Genomic DNA, 17,168 nt, shown 5'->3' on the forward strand with positions numbered 1-17,168 from the left:
GAGCACCATATATTTTGAAATTATTAGTGAAATCCAGTATCAAAACGTGTAAAGTGAAGCTCGTTGTTCCTGTGAACACACATTGTCTGGTTTATTTTTTTCTTTTTAAACCAATTCCATAAGACCATTTTCAGATTTGTAGGGGTTACACAAGGTAAAACGTCACTGAATAAACCAAAAGTCTTTTTTTGTTCACCCATGTTCTTTCAAATCACAGCAAAGCAAGTACAGAATCTCTGCTGTTCTGATTTTGGTTTTTCTGATTTGGCTTTTCTACAAAATTCTCAGATTCTAAATTGGAGCTGCACACAAGGCAGAGCACCACTGAATCAAGCCTACAGGTATTTAAGGCTCCAAAATAGCCATGTGCTTGGATGTTGTGAACAAAACACATTGGCATTTATATACCTACCCTTCCTGGTACAATTTTAAAGTAAAACCTGGTTAGCAAGGTAGTGTAGGAAAATTTGTCTTGCTATAAGCAGTTCTTGGTGCTGCAGTTCCTCTTAATAAATCACTTTGAGTGATAATTTAATGAATGCTGGATTTCAGAACAAGTGTGTCAAAGACACAATAAAATACCAATTTTTCAGCCACTCACTGAGTGCCAGCAGCTGGGTCATAGTAATGACATGCTGACTAGTGCACTGACATGGCAGGTACAGTCAGGAATGTATTGGGGAAAAAAGGAATTTCTCTTTTTTTTTTATGCAGTTGCTTCTTTCAGTTGTTAATGTAATTTGTTGCATTATGAATAAAATGTTTAGTCCTGATCAGTACATGGCATCTGAAGGTATACAGAGGTGTAGATGTACTTTTTCCCAGTAGCTGCACTTCTACTTGCTTTCCTGTCCACTCAGCCCCTTTTGTTGCTAAGATGCCCTGCAGCTGTGAACTTCCATAACTGAATTCTCTGAATATTGAAAGGTAAATACAACTACCTCTATTTTTTTCCCTGTTTATCAGGGAAAACATATTTCATGCTATGTATACAAGTAAGCCATCTGAAAATTCATCTGTGCTGAAAAAAAATAGTAAATTATGCTACCTGTTCTCCCTCACAGAATCTTTTAAAACTACAGGAAAGGATATTTCTCTTTTGGAGAAGGGAGGAGATTCCCCAATTGAAATGCTAACAAGAGTTCAGGCTTGCTAATTTTGCAAAGTACTGTTGCTCTGAGTTTGAGGCAAAAGAATAGACCATAGTCTTTATTTACTACTGCTCTACTTCAGTGGACTAAAAACACTTTGTATTTGTAAGTAATTGTTTCAGTTGATGTTGTTGGAAAAAAGTGGTTGGTGTCAAGAACATTTTCTTGTTAATGTTGAAAAGTAAGTTATCAGTATGTGGGTTTTTAAGGTAAGACTGTTACAGATTTAAAAGAAAAATAAGAAAAAGAAAAGGGAGATATAACAAGACACAAAATAGTTTTAAAAATAAAATAAAATTATGCTTGCCAGTTTTATCTAAAGAAGGATTTATTATTTTGATTGTGGTTGTTAATTGTTAACAGTGATTATATGGGTTTATATCTTAAGATGAGTTGGCATAATTTCTCTCCCAGAGGCCCTATAGAAATGAACTGCCTTCTCTGGCATCTCAGGTGAAACTCTTTGGGGCTAGTGGCAGAAATTTGAATTGCATCTCTAGATGCATTTATGAGAAGGCTAGAGCACTCTGACTTACTGACTTCTGAAATCCCTTGCAACTTCCAATTTTTATCCATAAACCCAGGATTTCAGGCAACCTCAAGCTAAACCCTCCTTACAAATTCATTATGCTATAAGGAAGGAGGTAATTTAAAATGGAATCTTTGTTCAGAGAGCACTTGGAAGCGAGGGGAAACCAGTATTGCCAGCCTAACTGGTATGAACCCAGCAGCAAGGTGGCTAGAAGTCAGTGTGAGATGCAGCTTCATCTTAGCTTGTACCTAGAGATTGAGGAGCAGGGAGAAAAGTCTCCAGCCTGCCACTTGGTTGACCTCAAAGTACATTGAGGTACTCCTTGTGATTATTGGTATTAGTGTATGAAACTGAGGTTAGTGGAGAAAGTTGGATGGTTTAATGAATGTCAGTTATACATCTTCCCCCATTGCCAGGCCCAAACAGGGGCACTGCCAGTAGAGGCACTGGAAAGGATTTGAGCTTTCTCCTTTTTTTTGTATTTTTCTCCCCCTTTATTTTGGGGGGTGGGGGGGAAGGTGTATGTTTGGGTTTTGTTTTCTTCTTGTTGTTTATGGGGTTTGTTTTTTGTTATTTTTACTTAGAGATTTTTGTGGTTTTTAAAGATTTTTTATTTTTGGGTTAGTGGTTTGGGTTTTGGTTGGGTTTTTTATTTATAATCAAATGAATCCCAATATGTGGAGCATGCCAACTTTCCTTGCTCTGTGGTGTGTGAAGATGTGGGGAGCTGCCTCTTGCAACTCTTGTTGATCTTGGAGAGGAGGAAACCTTACTTTTGTACAACTTCTCCTCTTTCACTTGAAGTCAAACACTGAAGTGCAGCTATCTAAGCAGCAGGGCAAGAGGAAAGGTTGGTATGGTATTGACAGCCAGAGGTGTGCTAGTAGCAAGCTCCATCCAGTGCTTGCTATATTTTAATGCTACACTTATTTTCTCATCTCTGTAGCTTTAGAATTTTTAAAGAATATTGGTAATGCTAAAGATGGAACTTCGTGTTTGTTGTTTACATGACTTCCCTGCTTTTGTTTTATCCAACTTGTGAAGACGTTGAAGAAAGAGTTTGCTTTTGTTAATGCATCTTTCCAAACCTTCATGACTGTGTTCTCCTTAACTCCTCTCTTTGTGATCTCAAAAAAGTGCCCAGCAAAAATAAGTGACATTTAATTAAAGAAATATTACATCATAAAATTAAATCTCTGCAAATGACTAAATGGGGACAATTGCAAAATTGGTTTAATGCCTGAAACAAATTGACTTTTTTATTTTATTTTTTAAATTGGAGCAGTGAACTTAATAGTGGTATGAGGAAAACAAATGGCAGTAAGATATATACTATAAAAATAGCATTTTTAATATAGTGTAATTTAAAAGCAAAAATTGCTCTTGGATTAATTGGATTCACTTTGGTGAACTGTAAGGCTATGATCAGCAGTATCTCTTCCAAGTAATGTTTCAACAAGTGAACATATTTATGGAATCCAGTTATTGTGTATCAGTCTCCAATTTAATTCTCTAGATTTTTTTGGATATGGCTTCCAAAGTCAGGGTTTTCTTTTTGTGTAGTTAAAAATGTTTCAGTTTGGAAGTCCACCCCTAGTTAATACTTTTGTATTTCAATTGTAAATTTCCATTAGAGAACAAATGAATATATTTTCACTGTTTTTTCCTGGGAATTTTATCCTTCCTCTGAGGTCAGTCATTCTCCCCATATGAAGCAGTGTGTGGTAGGTACATGCAGAAATTGAGAACTGTATTGTGCAGTAGTGTAGGTTCAGGTTATTTCCACTAACAAAACTGGATCTTCTTGTCTTTATGGTACTCTTACCAACTATGTAATATAATAAAAGCTTTATTGTTAAATTTGGAGCTAGTCTGAATTTGACTTAACATCTGATTATTTGTTCATTTGAATAGTCCTACAAATTTAAGACTTTTGCAAAGACACCTTTCTGGAAAGGGAATACTATGACAGTATTTCTGGCGCTAGGCTAGCAACTGCCTTAGGCAGTAAGGAGGTGCAGAAAAGGGAGTAAATTGCACCTTTTATTTCTAAGGAGGAAATTGCCATGGCAGAATTTTAGGTAAATTCTCTTCATAATTAAATAAGTGGCCAAAGCAGTAGATGTTCCAGAAAGTGGCAAGTTTTAGTTGAATTCTAAAACTTGTCACAGCACTGCAAGGCAAATGCCAGTGTTCTGCTCAGAAATGGTGCTGTAACTGAGGGACATTTAGGGTGATGCTTGAAAATAATATTGAGATGTAACCACAGCACAGTCATGAGAGCCCAGGTTCTGGAGATAGGTTTGGAAAAGTGATTCTTTTCCTTTGGCTGAGTTCTTTATTAACCCATGCCTTCCCTGACAGGTGTAGTAAAATACTGCTTTTTAATTGTCTTGGTAAGAGTAGAGCAAGACTAGTTTTGTCAGATGAGGCTGTTATGGCTGGATTTCAATAATGGTGCATGACCACCAGTTGGAATACACTATTCCCCTTGCCCCAAACACAGTGGAACACAAATGCTGTACTGTGTGATTGAAATTCCTCTGCTGTTCCCACTGAGTAGGTCTGAATTTGAAAACAGCACATCAGTCAGTTCATTGCTTTGCCGTGATACAACTTCACTTGTTATTCCCTCTCTTGATTTTGGATATGTCAAACTAAAACCTTTCCTGAAGTGGCAGTTTCAGGATTAAATAAGTGGGCAGTTTTTGGCTCAATTAGGGCAATTAGTGTTCAGTCATATTGCATGTTTAAACCCAAGGGTTGACATGTCAAGATTTTGCTCTAGCTTAAAGTAGGGCTATTTTTGTTCAGCAAAGTGAGTGTTTGCATATTGGCCATTACAATAGAAAGCTTAGTAAGCTAACTGAGCATAGTGTTTTGAGAGATGCTGTTCTTCAGATTGACTTTTACTGAGAGAGAAAAGTCTGGAACTGTGGAAGAAGGGAGAAGAGGATGAAAAGTATATGCATGAACTTGATATGAGGTTATTACACTGTCATGCCTCAAACAAGCATTTGTGCCTTTTTTTCTGTCTAGCAATGCCATGTGGGCAGCATTCATGTGTGTGCCTGCTTCTGATAGGAGTAAAGATTTGGATGTGCGAAAACAGCAAAGATGTTGCTCTGTAAAATCTATTGGAAGCATGATGCTTTGCAAACTCAGCCACAACAGAAATCTTGAGTCTGTAAAATACTTCTCTCCTACCTTATTTATATTGATGTGATATAGAAGTGATAATGGTGTGACTGACTGTAAATCTGTCTAGATATAAGAAGCTCTATAAACAATTCAGCATCTGAAATGTGCAGCGTGGCAGTGCTCCATAAGGGAAGTGCACCGGCGTGTTTGTGATATGGATAGTGGGAAATGAATGGCCAAAGATGAGGGGTAGACTTAGATTTTAACTGAGCAAATGTCTGCTGGTTTGGCTCAGTAATGTTCTGCACTTGACAGTGCTCCATGGGAAGTAATATTACTTTGGCATTTTCTAAATGAACATGTTTGCAGTGGGGGAAGAAAATACCTCTTTCCAGCCAGATGTCTTAAATTAATCTCTTAACTTAGCTAAGACTATGGTGCTTGTCTTTCAGTGTTTCTGTAAATATGATTCAACAATGAACTTTCATTTTTGGATTTTTTTGATGTACAGTTCTAGGTACATTATGTATGAGTTTACCCCATACAATGATGTACTGTTTGTCCTTGCTTATGCACTACATAGACCTGTTAACCAGTTCAAGACTGTGTCCTGAGTAGTTAGATTCCTCACCAAAGACCTTTAATAAGCACACATTACAACATACATTAAATGAGTAAAGCTGTAGTCCAGATATGTCAGGTAGGGGGAGCTTTTTTCCCCCTCCTCCTCTTTGACCTAGGGGAGTTATGCACAAGAATGTATGCAGAAAACCTTGAAGATGAACATGACACTGGAGTTACTGTATTTCCTATCTTAGCCACCAGCAGCCCTTTTTCCTCTCTTAGTTTGATCTTCTGTAATTTTTTCTCAAAATTGTGTTTGGGATCTTCTAGTAGATTGTTTAGTGGACAAAAGCCCTGAGACTATCCTTTTGAGACTACAGAGCAGCACAGGTAAAGGCTGTAGCCTCAGTCTGGTTGTTAAATTCTTTTTTCATGGTTGACTTGAAAATTGGAAAGGTTACATTTTTGTTTCTCCAGCAGCTTAGTTATTTTAACTTAATCTTCTCATTTTTACTATTTTGGTACTTGCGTAATACTGGGAAAAAATATTCTAAAGCCTTGGAGTCCAGTGCTTGGAGCACTTCTGTGTGTATTTGCAGCTAACTTTGAAAATGATGTGGGACAGCTGTTCCACCACAGAAAGACCCCAAATTTCAAAGCAGTATATCTGTGCCCTAAATCTACACTTATCTTCAAGATAAATGCAGGATCATGTGTTTCAGTTCTAGGTTCAAGATTTTTAAGTCCTCTCTCTCAAAATAGAGCAATATGAAGGTATAGTGTTTAAAACATGCATATTTATTTTTATGGCTAGCAGCCCTTATTAACTTACCCTTGCCTCCTTTTTGATTTACAATTCTCCCTTTAGAGATAGACTAGTCATTGTTTCTGCACATTTTTTCCCCTGTAGCACTAATGTGGTTGCATTATTTCCTTTAGTCTCCATCTAACTTTGTTCCAAACTTTTTCTGCCTCCAGTATGGCACAGGGTGTTCAAAATTTGTGATAACTCTGGCAATGATTTTTCTATTTTTTTTCTCTCCTGCCATCAATGCACCAAAATACCACAGCATTCCCTTGCTTGCTGCAAGCCTGTGTAAATGCTGTGTGTGTTTAGAGCCTGCCTTTGGGGCTCAGCAGCCCTCACTGAAGTACCACACAAAGGTGCTGCTTACATTTTCAGTTGAATTTTAGTCTGTGGCTTGAGTTTGATTTAGACAATACTAAACGTGTGTGCCAGTTGATAGCAGTAGCTGCTAGGGATTTTTAAATCTTGGTATTAAAACTCTTTAGCCTTTTAATGCTTGATACATTTGCTCTGCATATTTTCTCATTGGAGGAGGACAGGGTTCTCTAAGGTAGGAATGGGCTGATGCAGAGGCTATGGATACACTGGCACATGCTGCTGGAGATTATTTTTATGTGCAATAGCAGCACTCATAGGTGCAATTTTGTTTCCATTGCCAAGTTTATATAAAAGTCTACTCACACAAATAAAGGACTTGATCGTTAATGAAGGGAAAATTAAGTCCCGATAAAATGTCCTGGTATAAACTGTGCCAGAAAAGGAACTTCCTCCCATCTATCGGAATCTGACACAGATCTTTTCATTCATCCTTTTACTTGGCTTTAGGCACACCTCCCAGTGGTTGTCAGGCAACTGTAATAATGTTGCTGAACATGCAGGCTGGCTAATTGGATTGCCCCTTCTTGGGTTTTTTGTTTAAATGGTTTTGGTCATTTTTAGTTGCTTTTTTGGCTGATGTAATAAACCAAGGGGCTTGTAAGAGTTCTCTGACACGTCAAGGACAAAATTTTGCCTTTATCGCTACTGAAGCATTGCTAAATTCTGTTTTAATTTAGCACATTTCCTGCTTGTATTTCAAACAGTCTGTTCTAATGATAATTTTTGTTTGAAAGGTAAACATGAATGGTCCTGAGCACAAAGATCAGCAGCACCAAAAAAAAATCATATTTAAATAGTCTGAGAATTTCCTGCACCTTGTGACCTGTGTAAGAAGGGCAATTTTACTACTAAAAAATGGGTTCAGGAAAATAGCAGTGCTTTAATACAGGGTAAGATGCCACAGAAGTGAAATACATAATAAGGATGGCAAGGGATTTGTTCTTTGTTACATTCTTTGGAAAATACATTTAATGTGTTGTTCAGGAGGGTCTGTTTCTCTTTATCAGCTTATCATGAGTGAAATCTTACAACTGGTGTTGAGTTTGAGTGTGGTAGTTTCCCTGGTTGTTCTGAGCATATAACTAAAAATGAATGTGATTTGTATTTATATAATCAAACTTGCCTTATATTAATTATTGTGTGGATTACTTATTTGTTTCCTCTATTTTTTGTTATCTCATTTTAGATTCACCAAATTGAAGAGCCTTAACCTTTCGAATAATAATTTAGGAGAGTTCCCACAGGCAGTCTGCAGTATCCCAACCCTGACTGAACTCAACGTGTCCTGCAATGCCCTCAGAAGCATTCCAGCAGTTGTAGGCGAAATGCACAAGCAAGTACTTTCTTAGAACTTTCACATACACAGCCTGACAACAGCAAAGGCAGCAAGCAGTTTCATGACTCTGCATTCTCCTGCTATGAGGAACATTCTAGACTTACTGGGTTCTGTCAGAACAGACTGGTTTGTAGATACATATGGAAGCAATTGTGGACGGAGGGAAAGTATGCTTTGTGCCTCTGAGCTCTTCCAGTCTCTAGCATTTGACACAAGGGTCACCTTCATGGTGAAGAAAATCTTTTTAACCCTTCTTGTATATGTTCTTCAGCTGTCATACAAATTGTACGTCTGGAGGTAGAACTGTCAGCCTACTCTTCGTAGTTGCCAAAGCTTTTAATTATTCAGTGGCTATCTTCTGTAACAGATGTTACACCATTATTCATTAACATTTTTCTTTCTGCTGCCCTTTTAGTTATTGTATGTCACTGTAACTGCAGCAGATTTGTCTGTTTATAGGAAGGAAATGTGATTTAACAGGTCACTCATTTTCTTCACTCTCCCTCCCCCTCTTCTAATAGCTTGCAAACATTTTTGCTGGATGGCAACTTTCTCCAGTCCCTTCCTGATGAATTGGAGCATATGCATCAACTCAGCTATGTGAGTCTGTCCTTCAACGAGTTCACTGACATTCCTGGAGTGCTGGAGAAGCTGACTGCCATGGATAAGCTCTGTATGTCAGGAAACTGCATTGATACCCTGAACCTACAGGTGCTAAAAAGAATGCCTCATATTAAGCATGTGGATCTAAGGTAGGTATTTAGAAAAGGGGAAGCATAAGTGAGCCTAAATTATTTGTGTTGAAATGGCTTGTCTTTGGCTCTCAGAATTGCCTCTGGGCATAAATCTCTTGTGTTTGTCCACTGAACCATGTTTCTGGTGGTGTTATGTAATTCCCAGCACTTGCAGTGACTTAGCACTCTTCTTTGACAAAGTTGGAGCATTTAGGGGGATCAATAGGTAGAAAAATGAGTTTTAGGGGAAATGAATGTTTGCACCAAAGGATCAGACAAAACAGAGCTTGGGATGCTTGTGGTTCCTGCAGTTCTTTTTGCTGCAGTGTTAATGCAATAGACATGATAGTCCCTGGCCCAAAAAGCTTCTATCTGAAATGTTACAGATTTTTGAGGTGAAGAAAAGGACATTGAAGGTGAAAGGTCAAAAATAGATATTTTAGTATTTCTTAGCGTGTTAAAAGGCCTTGTCCAGGGTGAGTAATGTTATTTTATTGATACACTCAGAAGAGTCCAAAGAGATCCTTGTTACAAATGGCTTTGGTGTAAGATGGTTGGTTCTCTATTGTTACAGTGTTTGTGGAAGCCAAATTCTGCAATCAGGTCATGAAGGCTCAATTCAGAGCCTGGACCTGAGATCCATGTAACAGTGAATTTTGGAATTCTAAACAGTGGATTTTGGAAAGCTAAAGTGAGATAAAACTTATTTTACTTGCCATGTAGCTGTCAGACTTCGCAGACTAGGAAGGGCCAGTGTCAGTTTAGCTGAATTGACAGGTGAATTCCGAAGTGTTTCTGGTAGGGTTAAAATATGTCTGTGTGTTTATACATACATTAAAAGCATATAAATTGGCCTCAAAGAAGGGATCTTGTGTCTGACCTGGCCCTGAGTTCCAGTGGTGCAATTCCAGCCCTCTCATCCTTTCTACCGCATCCATTCTGCACCTAGCCAGTGCACAGTGGTTCTTTGTGGCACAACCTGAAATAGTAAATATTGTACTTGCTGTACAATCAAGTGCTTTGCTTCAGTGAAATCAAAAAGAAGCACTGCTTGCAAATTGAAAATAGAAAAGTTAAGGTGGTGTTGGAGGGGACATATTGCGCTTATGCTTTTAACTGGGAGATGCAGCTACTCTAAAAACACAACTGTTACACAGAGGGCAATGCTTGGAAAGCAGGAGCAACAACAGAACTGCAAGTATTTGTCCTTATCTGCAGTAGTGAGGGCTCAGCTGGCTTAGTGGGCCAGCAGAAGTTGCTATACTGATTTTAGTGTTCTGCTCAGAGCTGGGTTTGATCAAAGAGCTCAAACTGATCTCTTTGGGAGTGCTCGGCAGTCTTAAAACAGTGCTGGATTATAGATAATCTCACTCAGTTATAACTTCTGGGGCAGTTGCTGAGTGTTAAAGCATCAGTGCACTACAGTGAAGATGTGTAAAACCTGTCCTCTTTATCTGTCAGCCCCAGTCCTCTTGGACTTCTGCTTTGTTTTCCTTCAACACTCATTTTCAGGTCTCTGAATTTGCTTGCTGTGAAACATGGAGAGGTGAGAAGCAAATACATGGGAATTCATAAATCTCAATTTGGCCTTTCAATAAGGCAAGGATCTCCAATACATGCTGGTTACTTGTATGTGCTGGATTTTTCCAGCAGATGATTGGCCAGCAAGAACTGTAGAAGTTTTGTTCTTTTCCAAAGTGTTGGGCACAAATAACAGCCAGATGATCTTTTATTTTTATATGTACAGTAACAGCTTATAAGTATATATACTTACACTCAGCTTCTTGCAGGGCTTTTCATCAGTAGTTTGCACAATAGTTTAGAAAAGAGCTTGGTGTCATCATTCCTTTGTCATGATGGATAAAGCTGCAGAGCATATCTATCCTGCTTTTCAAAAGATGAAAACCGTAACATAAAAAAGGGGAAAATATTAAAAATCAGCCTTGATCAGAACCTGAAATTGTGCTAGTTTAATCCAGTGCAGCTGATTGATTGTAGAGCAAGCAATGGTTTATCAACAGGAGCCTTCCTTATAACTACACCTAATCTCCTTTTTTTATCTGCAAGATTGAATTCAATTAGGAGATTGGAGGCCGATGAAATAGATTTTCTGCATCATGTGACCCAGCTGGATCTGCGAGACAACAAACTTGGGGAGCTGGACGCAACAGTTTTTAACAACATGGAAGTGTTACACTGTGAACGGAACCAGCTGGTGACCCTCAAAATCAGTGGGTATTTTCTCAAAGCTCTGTACGCTTCCTGCAATGGTAAGTGCATTTTCAGGGCAGCTGTGGCATTGTCGTTGTACCTGGTTCTCTGTGAGGTGCTTGTGAAGTGTAGTGCACATAATCAGGAGGCTCTTGACACAGTCCTAGATAAAAGGGTTTTACATGTGCTGTGTCATGCTACTGGCAGTTCAGAGCTTCAGAAGTGACTTTCAAATAATAACACCATTTGGAGGTCTAAGAACTGTGACAATCTTAGGAATTCTTCTCTGTGTCAGTAGGGAGGGTTCTTGAATTTGTCACTTGTTTCGCTTGCATTGATGTGTTGCTCTGCTAGAACCAGTAAGGAATGTATTGCTTTTCCCTGCACTGAGAAAATTTGAACAAGTGGCCATTTGGGAGACAAACCAAAACTATAAATTTTTACTCCTCCCTCTAGCTGCTTACCCTGTTAAGAAAGCTATGAAATTCATAATGGTAACTTCATTTACTCATGTTTGATAATAAAAATAATGCAGCCTTCTTCAGTTGAATAACTGCTGTGTTTCATTAACTGTTTGATCTGTCTCTGGAAACTGCAGTTACTTAAAATACTCAGTTTGCACCACCATTTTTATAATTTGGAGTAGTTCAGTGTGGAATAAAGAAAATGCAAAGTTGGAGAACTGTGAATTTGATGAGCAGTCTGAACTGCCTTTAAAAGGCTGTCGTCTTAGCAATATCTAAGCCTGCACCTTCATTAAGTATTCATGCCAAGATCTTTGTAGCTGAGAAAAGTTAACATAATCTGAGAAAAGTTAACATAATCTGAGCATGTGTTCAATGTGGGCTGAGAATCCAAGTCAACCCATGTCTTGCAATTCAACTGCCTATTTGGTCTTGCTGTTCCTCCTGGCTTGCCCTCTCCTTGCACCCTCGGCCACCTTGCTTTCATCTATCTCATCTTCCAAAGAAACTGCTTGTTACAGTGGCATTTTAGTTGATTTCTCTGTAGGGTTAAATAAATCTGTTTGGTTTCTTGGGTTTTTTTAAACTTAACACCTTGCACTAGCTAAAACCTTAGGATATGAACTATATTTTGATTGCTTCAATAATAACATTATTAGCTGTAGGTGTGTTATGAAAGATCTGTAAGGCTGCCTGCAACTGGGAACTCCACAGGCATGCCAAGGCTTATGTAATGTGTTGACAAATACTCTGGGTCTTACTGTGACCTAAAGGACTCTGGTATTTATTCTGTAACTTGCTGTTCCAGAGTGGGGAGGTTCCCTTCCCATGCTTATATCTCAAGAGAGAAAAAAGTAGAACAGTTTTGTGACTGACTCTTCTGGGCAGAGGGCGGCAGAGGTGAAATTCACAGCTCTTGTGACAAAAATGGAAAAAATGAGAATTTGCCATGAAATTTTTAATATCCTCCAGTTTCTTGTCCCTGATCAGTTATGCAGTGTCAGTCATAGCAAGTACAATGTAACATAGCAAATGTACTAAGACATAATAAAGAAACAGAATTCAGAAGGGGTTCACAAAGGTCCAGATCTTCAGAAATTTTTTAGGTTATTGATTTGGTCTGAAATCTCTGGGTGTTAGCTCTTAAATTAGCTCTTATGGAACAGTCACTTAAGTGCAGATCTTTATCACCACTTTTCTTGTTATATATATTTTTTCCCCTAGAACTTGTTCACCTTGATGTGTATCCAGTTCCTAATTGCCTGGCTTATATGGATATTTCTAGGTAAGAGTATATTTTTTTTTGACCTGTGAAATATAAATCAAAGAGACTTATGGATCAATGACATCCATCTCTCAGTTATCTCTCTGAGTGGGAATGGGGGTAGGAATTGGACCTTGGGATAAGAAAAGACTAATTTTCAGATTTAGAGGATGCTTTTTTTTTTTTCTAGTCAGTTCTTTCCTGTTTCCTTTTTATAGATTTACTTTTTTTTTGTTTTTTAAAAAATCCTGCCCAAAGCAAACTTTATATTCCTTTGTAGTTAAAGAGTTTCCATTATTTAAAGATTTCCTGTCTTACGGAGTTAGAACATGATGATTCAAACACCCACCAATCTGAGACTTGTAGAGAAGTTACTTTCTGGATATGTCTGCATCGTAAGCCCAGCGTAGGTGATGGTTTGATAGTTTACTCATCAGTTTGGCAGCTCCTGCAGCTCCTGGTAGTTCTCTGCAGCCCTGGCTGCTGCAGGGATGTCTGCAGTTGCCATTTGAATGCTTACGTAAATTTTATCTTAATGAGGGAGGTGGGATGAGGGAAGGAATGGAAAAGGGGGTGTTCTAGTTTGTTTTACAGTTCCAGGAATGAATCAGGAAAACATTTAGACACGTGCTTAATGGCTGTCTTATTTAAGAAATTACTCATCTGCATTTAAAGTGATAATATCTTCATTAAAACACCTGCTTAAAGCACTCATGCTATTGAGGGTGATCATAACAATTAGTGAGCTAACCTGGGCTAGTGGCCATCAATTTGGAAGTTTCATCAGCCCTGATTTACTCACATTGTCCTAAATGTAGCACACTTGTGTGACTAAATGAATTATTTATTGAAAAGAAGTCTTTGTAAAGCTGTGTTCTTCATTTATTTGTTAATGAAATTGGTGCAGAATAAACTAGAATAAACTAGAGGATACAAGTACATGATTGATTTATATTCATGCGTCTTAAGTATCTATTCCTGAACTTCAGGTCTGCGATTGCCTGACTATTATTTGATGCCCAGTTTGCATCTGTGTATTCTGACTGAAATAGTTATTATGTGAGTGCATTTGCACACAATCTCCTCCATGTATCTTGTGCTGCTGATTTTTGTCTCTTTAAGGCAGGATGCAGGAGTGCCCCACAGTACCTATTTGCGTGTTTTCAGTTCAGTATTTGGAAGACCTTGCCTCCAAGTTAGTTTCCAGGAGGGTCAGTTTCTGGGAAGATAAATACAAGAAAAGCAAAACAGTTGGCTTGAAAGATACACACAAAGAAAATTTTGCTCTGCTCAGTGAGGTAGCAAAAGAATGGTAGAGTGGATTTCAGTGAATTTGAGGGATTGAAGAGATATTTGAGCTGTGTAATCTTCTGAGCATCTCAGAAATTTTCTTCTCCATGGAGGGATTTCAGCTTTGGTACTCTGGTACTCTTAGTACTCCCCTGATAATTTGGAAGCTTTTTGATTTTTCCTAACTGCTGTTAGCTTTCTTGCCCCCTCACTCAGGACTGCGCTGGTAATGCCCTTGCAGAAGGATGGGTGATACAATCTCACAGGCAACATGCTATGTAGCAAATTTGTTTCCTGCAGGTGTCTGTATCTCTCTTGAGGCTGTATTCTTAAATGCTTTTGCATCTCAATTATAATTTAGTTACACGTCTTTGTGTTCCTTATTCTTAGAAATCACCTGGAAAACCTGCCTGAGTGGGTGTGTGACAGCAGGAAACTGGAAGTGTTGGATGTTGGCCACAATCAGATACGTGAGCTGCCTGCCCGGTAAGTCTTGCAGACCAGTTGCACAATGGGGAACAGGATAAACAATTCAAAAATAATTGCTGACTCAGTGTTGCTTGTTCCAGTGACTGTCAGAGCTGTTTTATCTTTTGTTTGATTTTATTTTTACCTTGTGGGGTGTCGTCATGCCTCAAGCTTCCACCCAGCCTTTCTTCTTTTACTTTCATGCAGAGAAAGTAGTGCCTTTGAACTTTGAAGCTGCTCATGTGGCTGTTCAGGCAGGAAAGCCCTTCATTTTTAATACTGAATATTAAATATTTACAGCTATAACTTTGCATGACAGTTTAGAGATCCAGCACTTGTAACTTAGTTTCAGTGATGCTTGGAGTTCACAGCCCTGTTTGAGTGAAAAAGGGTTTAAAGAAGGGAAAGCTTCCTCAAGCAAGTAAACTCCTGCAAGAAGAGCAATTGCCTTCACTACCACAATCTCTTTTCTAGAAATCTAAACTTAAAATTGATAAATATAAATGATAGCAAAGAAGTCAAGAGGAAACAAAATAGGAGTTGAGCTTAAATTCCAAATAAGTCTTGCTATTATTTGTTCTAGAGAGAGCTGTCTGTTTAGGTGAGTTTTACTGCTTAGGTGGTGATATTGGGCATTTTTAAATTCTTGCCTTCATTGGAAGAGAGCTGTCATTTTAGGTTGTTCTGTACACTTTGAAAGAGATGTTGTGAAAGATCATGATGTATCATGAGCTACTAAATCACAGAATAAGCTGAGTTGGAAGGGACTCACAAGGATCATGAAGTACAAATATTTTCCTTAAGGAGCTGTACAGCACAGATGATCATCAGAAACCAAGGATTATAGCTTTTTCTGGGTCAGATGAATGTGTAAGATGGTGTAAACTTGTCTGTTTTAGTGTCAGAAATGGGAAGAGAATAGATTTCAGAAATATGGGCAGAAGAGGATGTGAGGAGATTTACCAAGCAAACTAACAGGCTGATGTACAGACTATTAATCCCTCTGTTTTTTCATATACACAGCATAAAAAAGTAAAGCTGTGCCTACTCAGAAGGTGGGAGTGCAAAAGTTCATTTTTCTTTCATTTGCACTTTCTAACAGGCAGGACTTTCAAGGCATACCGGATATCTCTGGGAGATTAATGATTAGCTGAAATTAGGTACAGTCAACATCCCACTTGTCTCTCCTGCCATCTTATCATTAACCCCAGGAAATAGCTTATCTTTGAAAGTTCTTCTTTGTAGTATATGTCTAGATAGCTTAGCTCCTAATAAGTCAGCTCAGTTCTAGGGTCCTGTTCCATTCAAAAGATGGGTTTTGAATATGTTAAACTTTAGGGGAAATTTGGGTCTGGACTCAAATGCAAATGGCTCAACATGCCTAAGTATCAAAGAAATGCAAGTAAAAGCTCAATAACTGTGTTCAGGTGCACTGCTGTGTACTTTCCTTTTACATAGAATAGCATTCTGAAAACCTGTGAAGTGAATCAGCAGGGCTCTCCTAGGAGGCTGAGTGACCAGCATATTGCTGGTAGGATGAAGATTTTATCTGATCTAAACAAACTACACTTGATGCTGTGTGTTTGCCTCTCGAAACAGAAAATAATTCTTGAAGACAAAAGAGTTGAAGCAGTTGAGATATAGGTTTCTGTACTAGCATTTGTCTCAATTAAGGAAAAAGAGAAAATATTCCCTGGACTGTAATGCAACTGTTTTACTTTTAAAATTACTGAAAAATAACAAAAAGGGTACTTGGGCTATGCAGGGCAAATTCATAAAAATCATACTGCCAAAGAGAAAGGAAATGCTTCAATTAGGAGTTGTCAAAATTATCTTGTTACCATCAGTGAATAGATGTTTGTATGTGTTTTTGTTCCTTTGTGTCTTGTTTTTTTAAAAGATGATATTTTTGTATTCAACATTGTGTTCTCTTGAAGAGTTGCTTATTAAAGGAATTGGTAGAATGCTTACACCAAACCCTGTTTTCTGAGAAGATGCTGATGATGAATGACCTGCTTGTGCTTAGAATTTACTGGTTTCAAAACTTCCAGCGGGAATTGGGCAAGTGGGAAAGCTGCCCGTATGGAAGAGTAGTCCCAGCATCCTGGTTCCCCACCCAGCTTGAGAACTAGGCGTCCCAGGCTCATCAGGAGCTTGTTTAGTTTTCAGCCAGCCCAGGTCCTTCAGTGCTTGTGTGACTTGAAAAATAAGAGAAGGCAAATTTAAAAAAAATATATTGATTTTTTTTTTTTTTTTTTTAAACTAAAACTCCTTAAAGATTTACTCAGGTTTTCTGAATTTGTAAGAGAAAATCTCTGAGGATTTTGCCACAATTTGAACTTTCTTTTAAATTTTAAAATGTTGCTGCCCCCACCCATCCCAAAAAAACCTCCAAGGGAATTTTTTTTTTCTGTCAACCACTTCTGTTTTCTACCCTGATATTTGGTGTTGGCAGTATTAACCAGTCTCAAAAAACAGAATACAAAGGCAAATCCGTAACTGAGAGATTTTCAAGTAAAAACAGAGTAAACCAAGAGTGGTTAAATAACGAATACGTATTAGATAGGCTTATCACTTTGGTAAGTCTTTTCACCCCGTGTTGAGCCTTCTGGAATGATAGGGCTGGCTGTTGACTTGTATCCATGGTCATAACTCAGACAATCCAGCCAAGTGAGATAACTGTTAACACTGGCATGCAGATACTGAGAGTGACGGTATCTGTCAAGGGGAAAATACTCAGCATACTTGATTGATGATTCTGGCACAATAATCCCATGACCTGATGCGTTGCAGGGAAGGGGCAGGGAGGCTTGTTATGTGTATTTGG

General features: G+C 38.3%; 1 protein-coding gene across 1 annotated transcript in view; it reads left to right on the top strand.

The window, feature by feature from the left end:
* Nucleotides 1-17,168, top strand: part of PHLPP1 (PH domain and leucine rich repeat protein phosphatase 1) — a 135,189-nt gene that overhangs the window by 92,004 nt on the left and 26,017 nt on the right. The window contains 5 exon segments of the mRNA XM_056482815.1: nt 7,761-7,907; nt 8,432-8,662; nt 10,712-10,914; nt 12,544-12,604; nt 14,264-14,359. Of these exon segments, the coding sequence (XP_056338790.1) occupies nt 7,761-7,907; nt 8,432-8,662; nt 10,712-10,914; nt 12,544-12,604; nt 14,264-14,359 (738 nt within the window).

Source organism: Oenanthe melanoleuca, chromosome 2, assembly GCF_029582105.1.
Source record: "Oenanthe melanoleuca isolate GR-GAL-2019-014 chromosome 2, OMel1.0, whole genome shotgun sequence".
Taxonomy (NCBI): Eukaryota; Metazoa; Chordata; class Aves; order Passeriformes; family Muscicapidae; genus Oenanthe; species Oenanthe melanoleuca.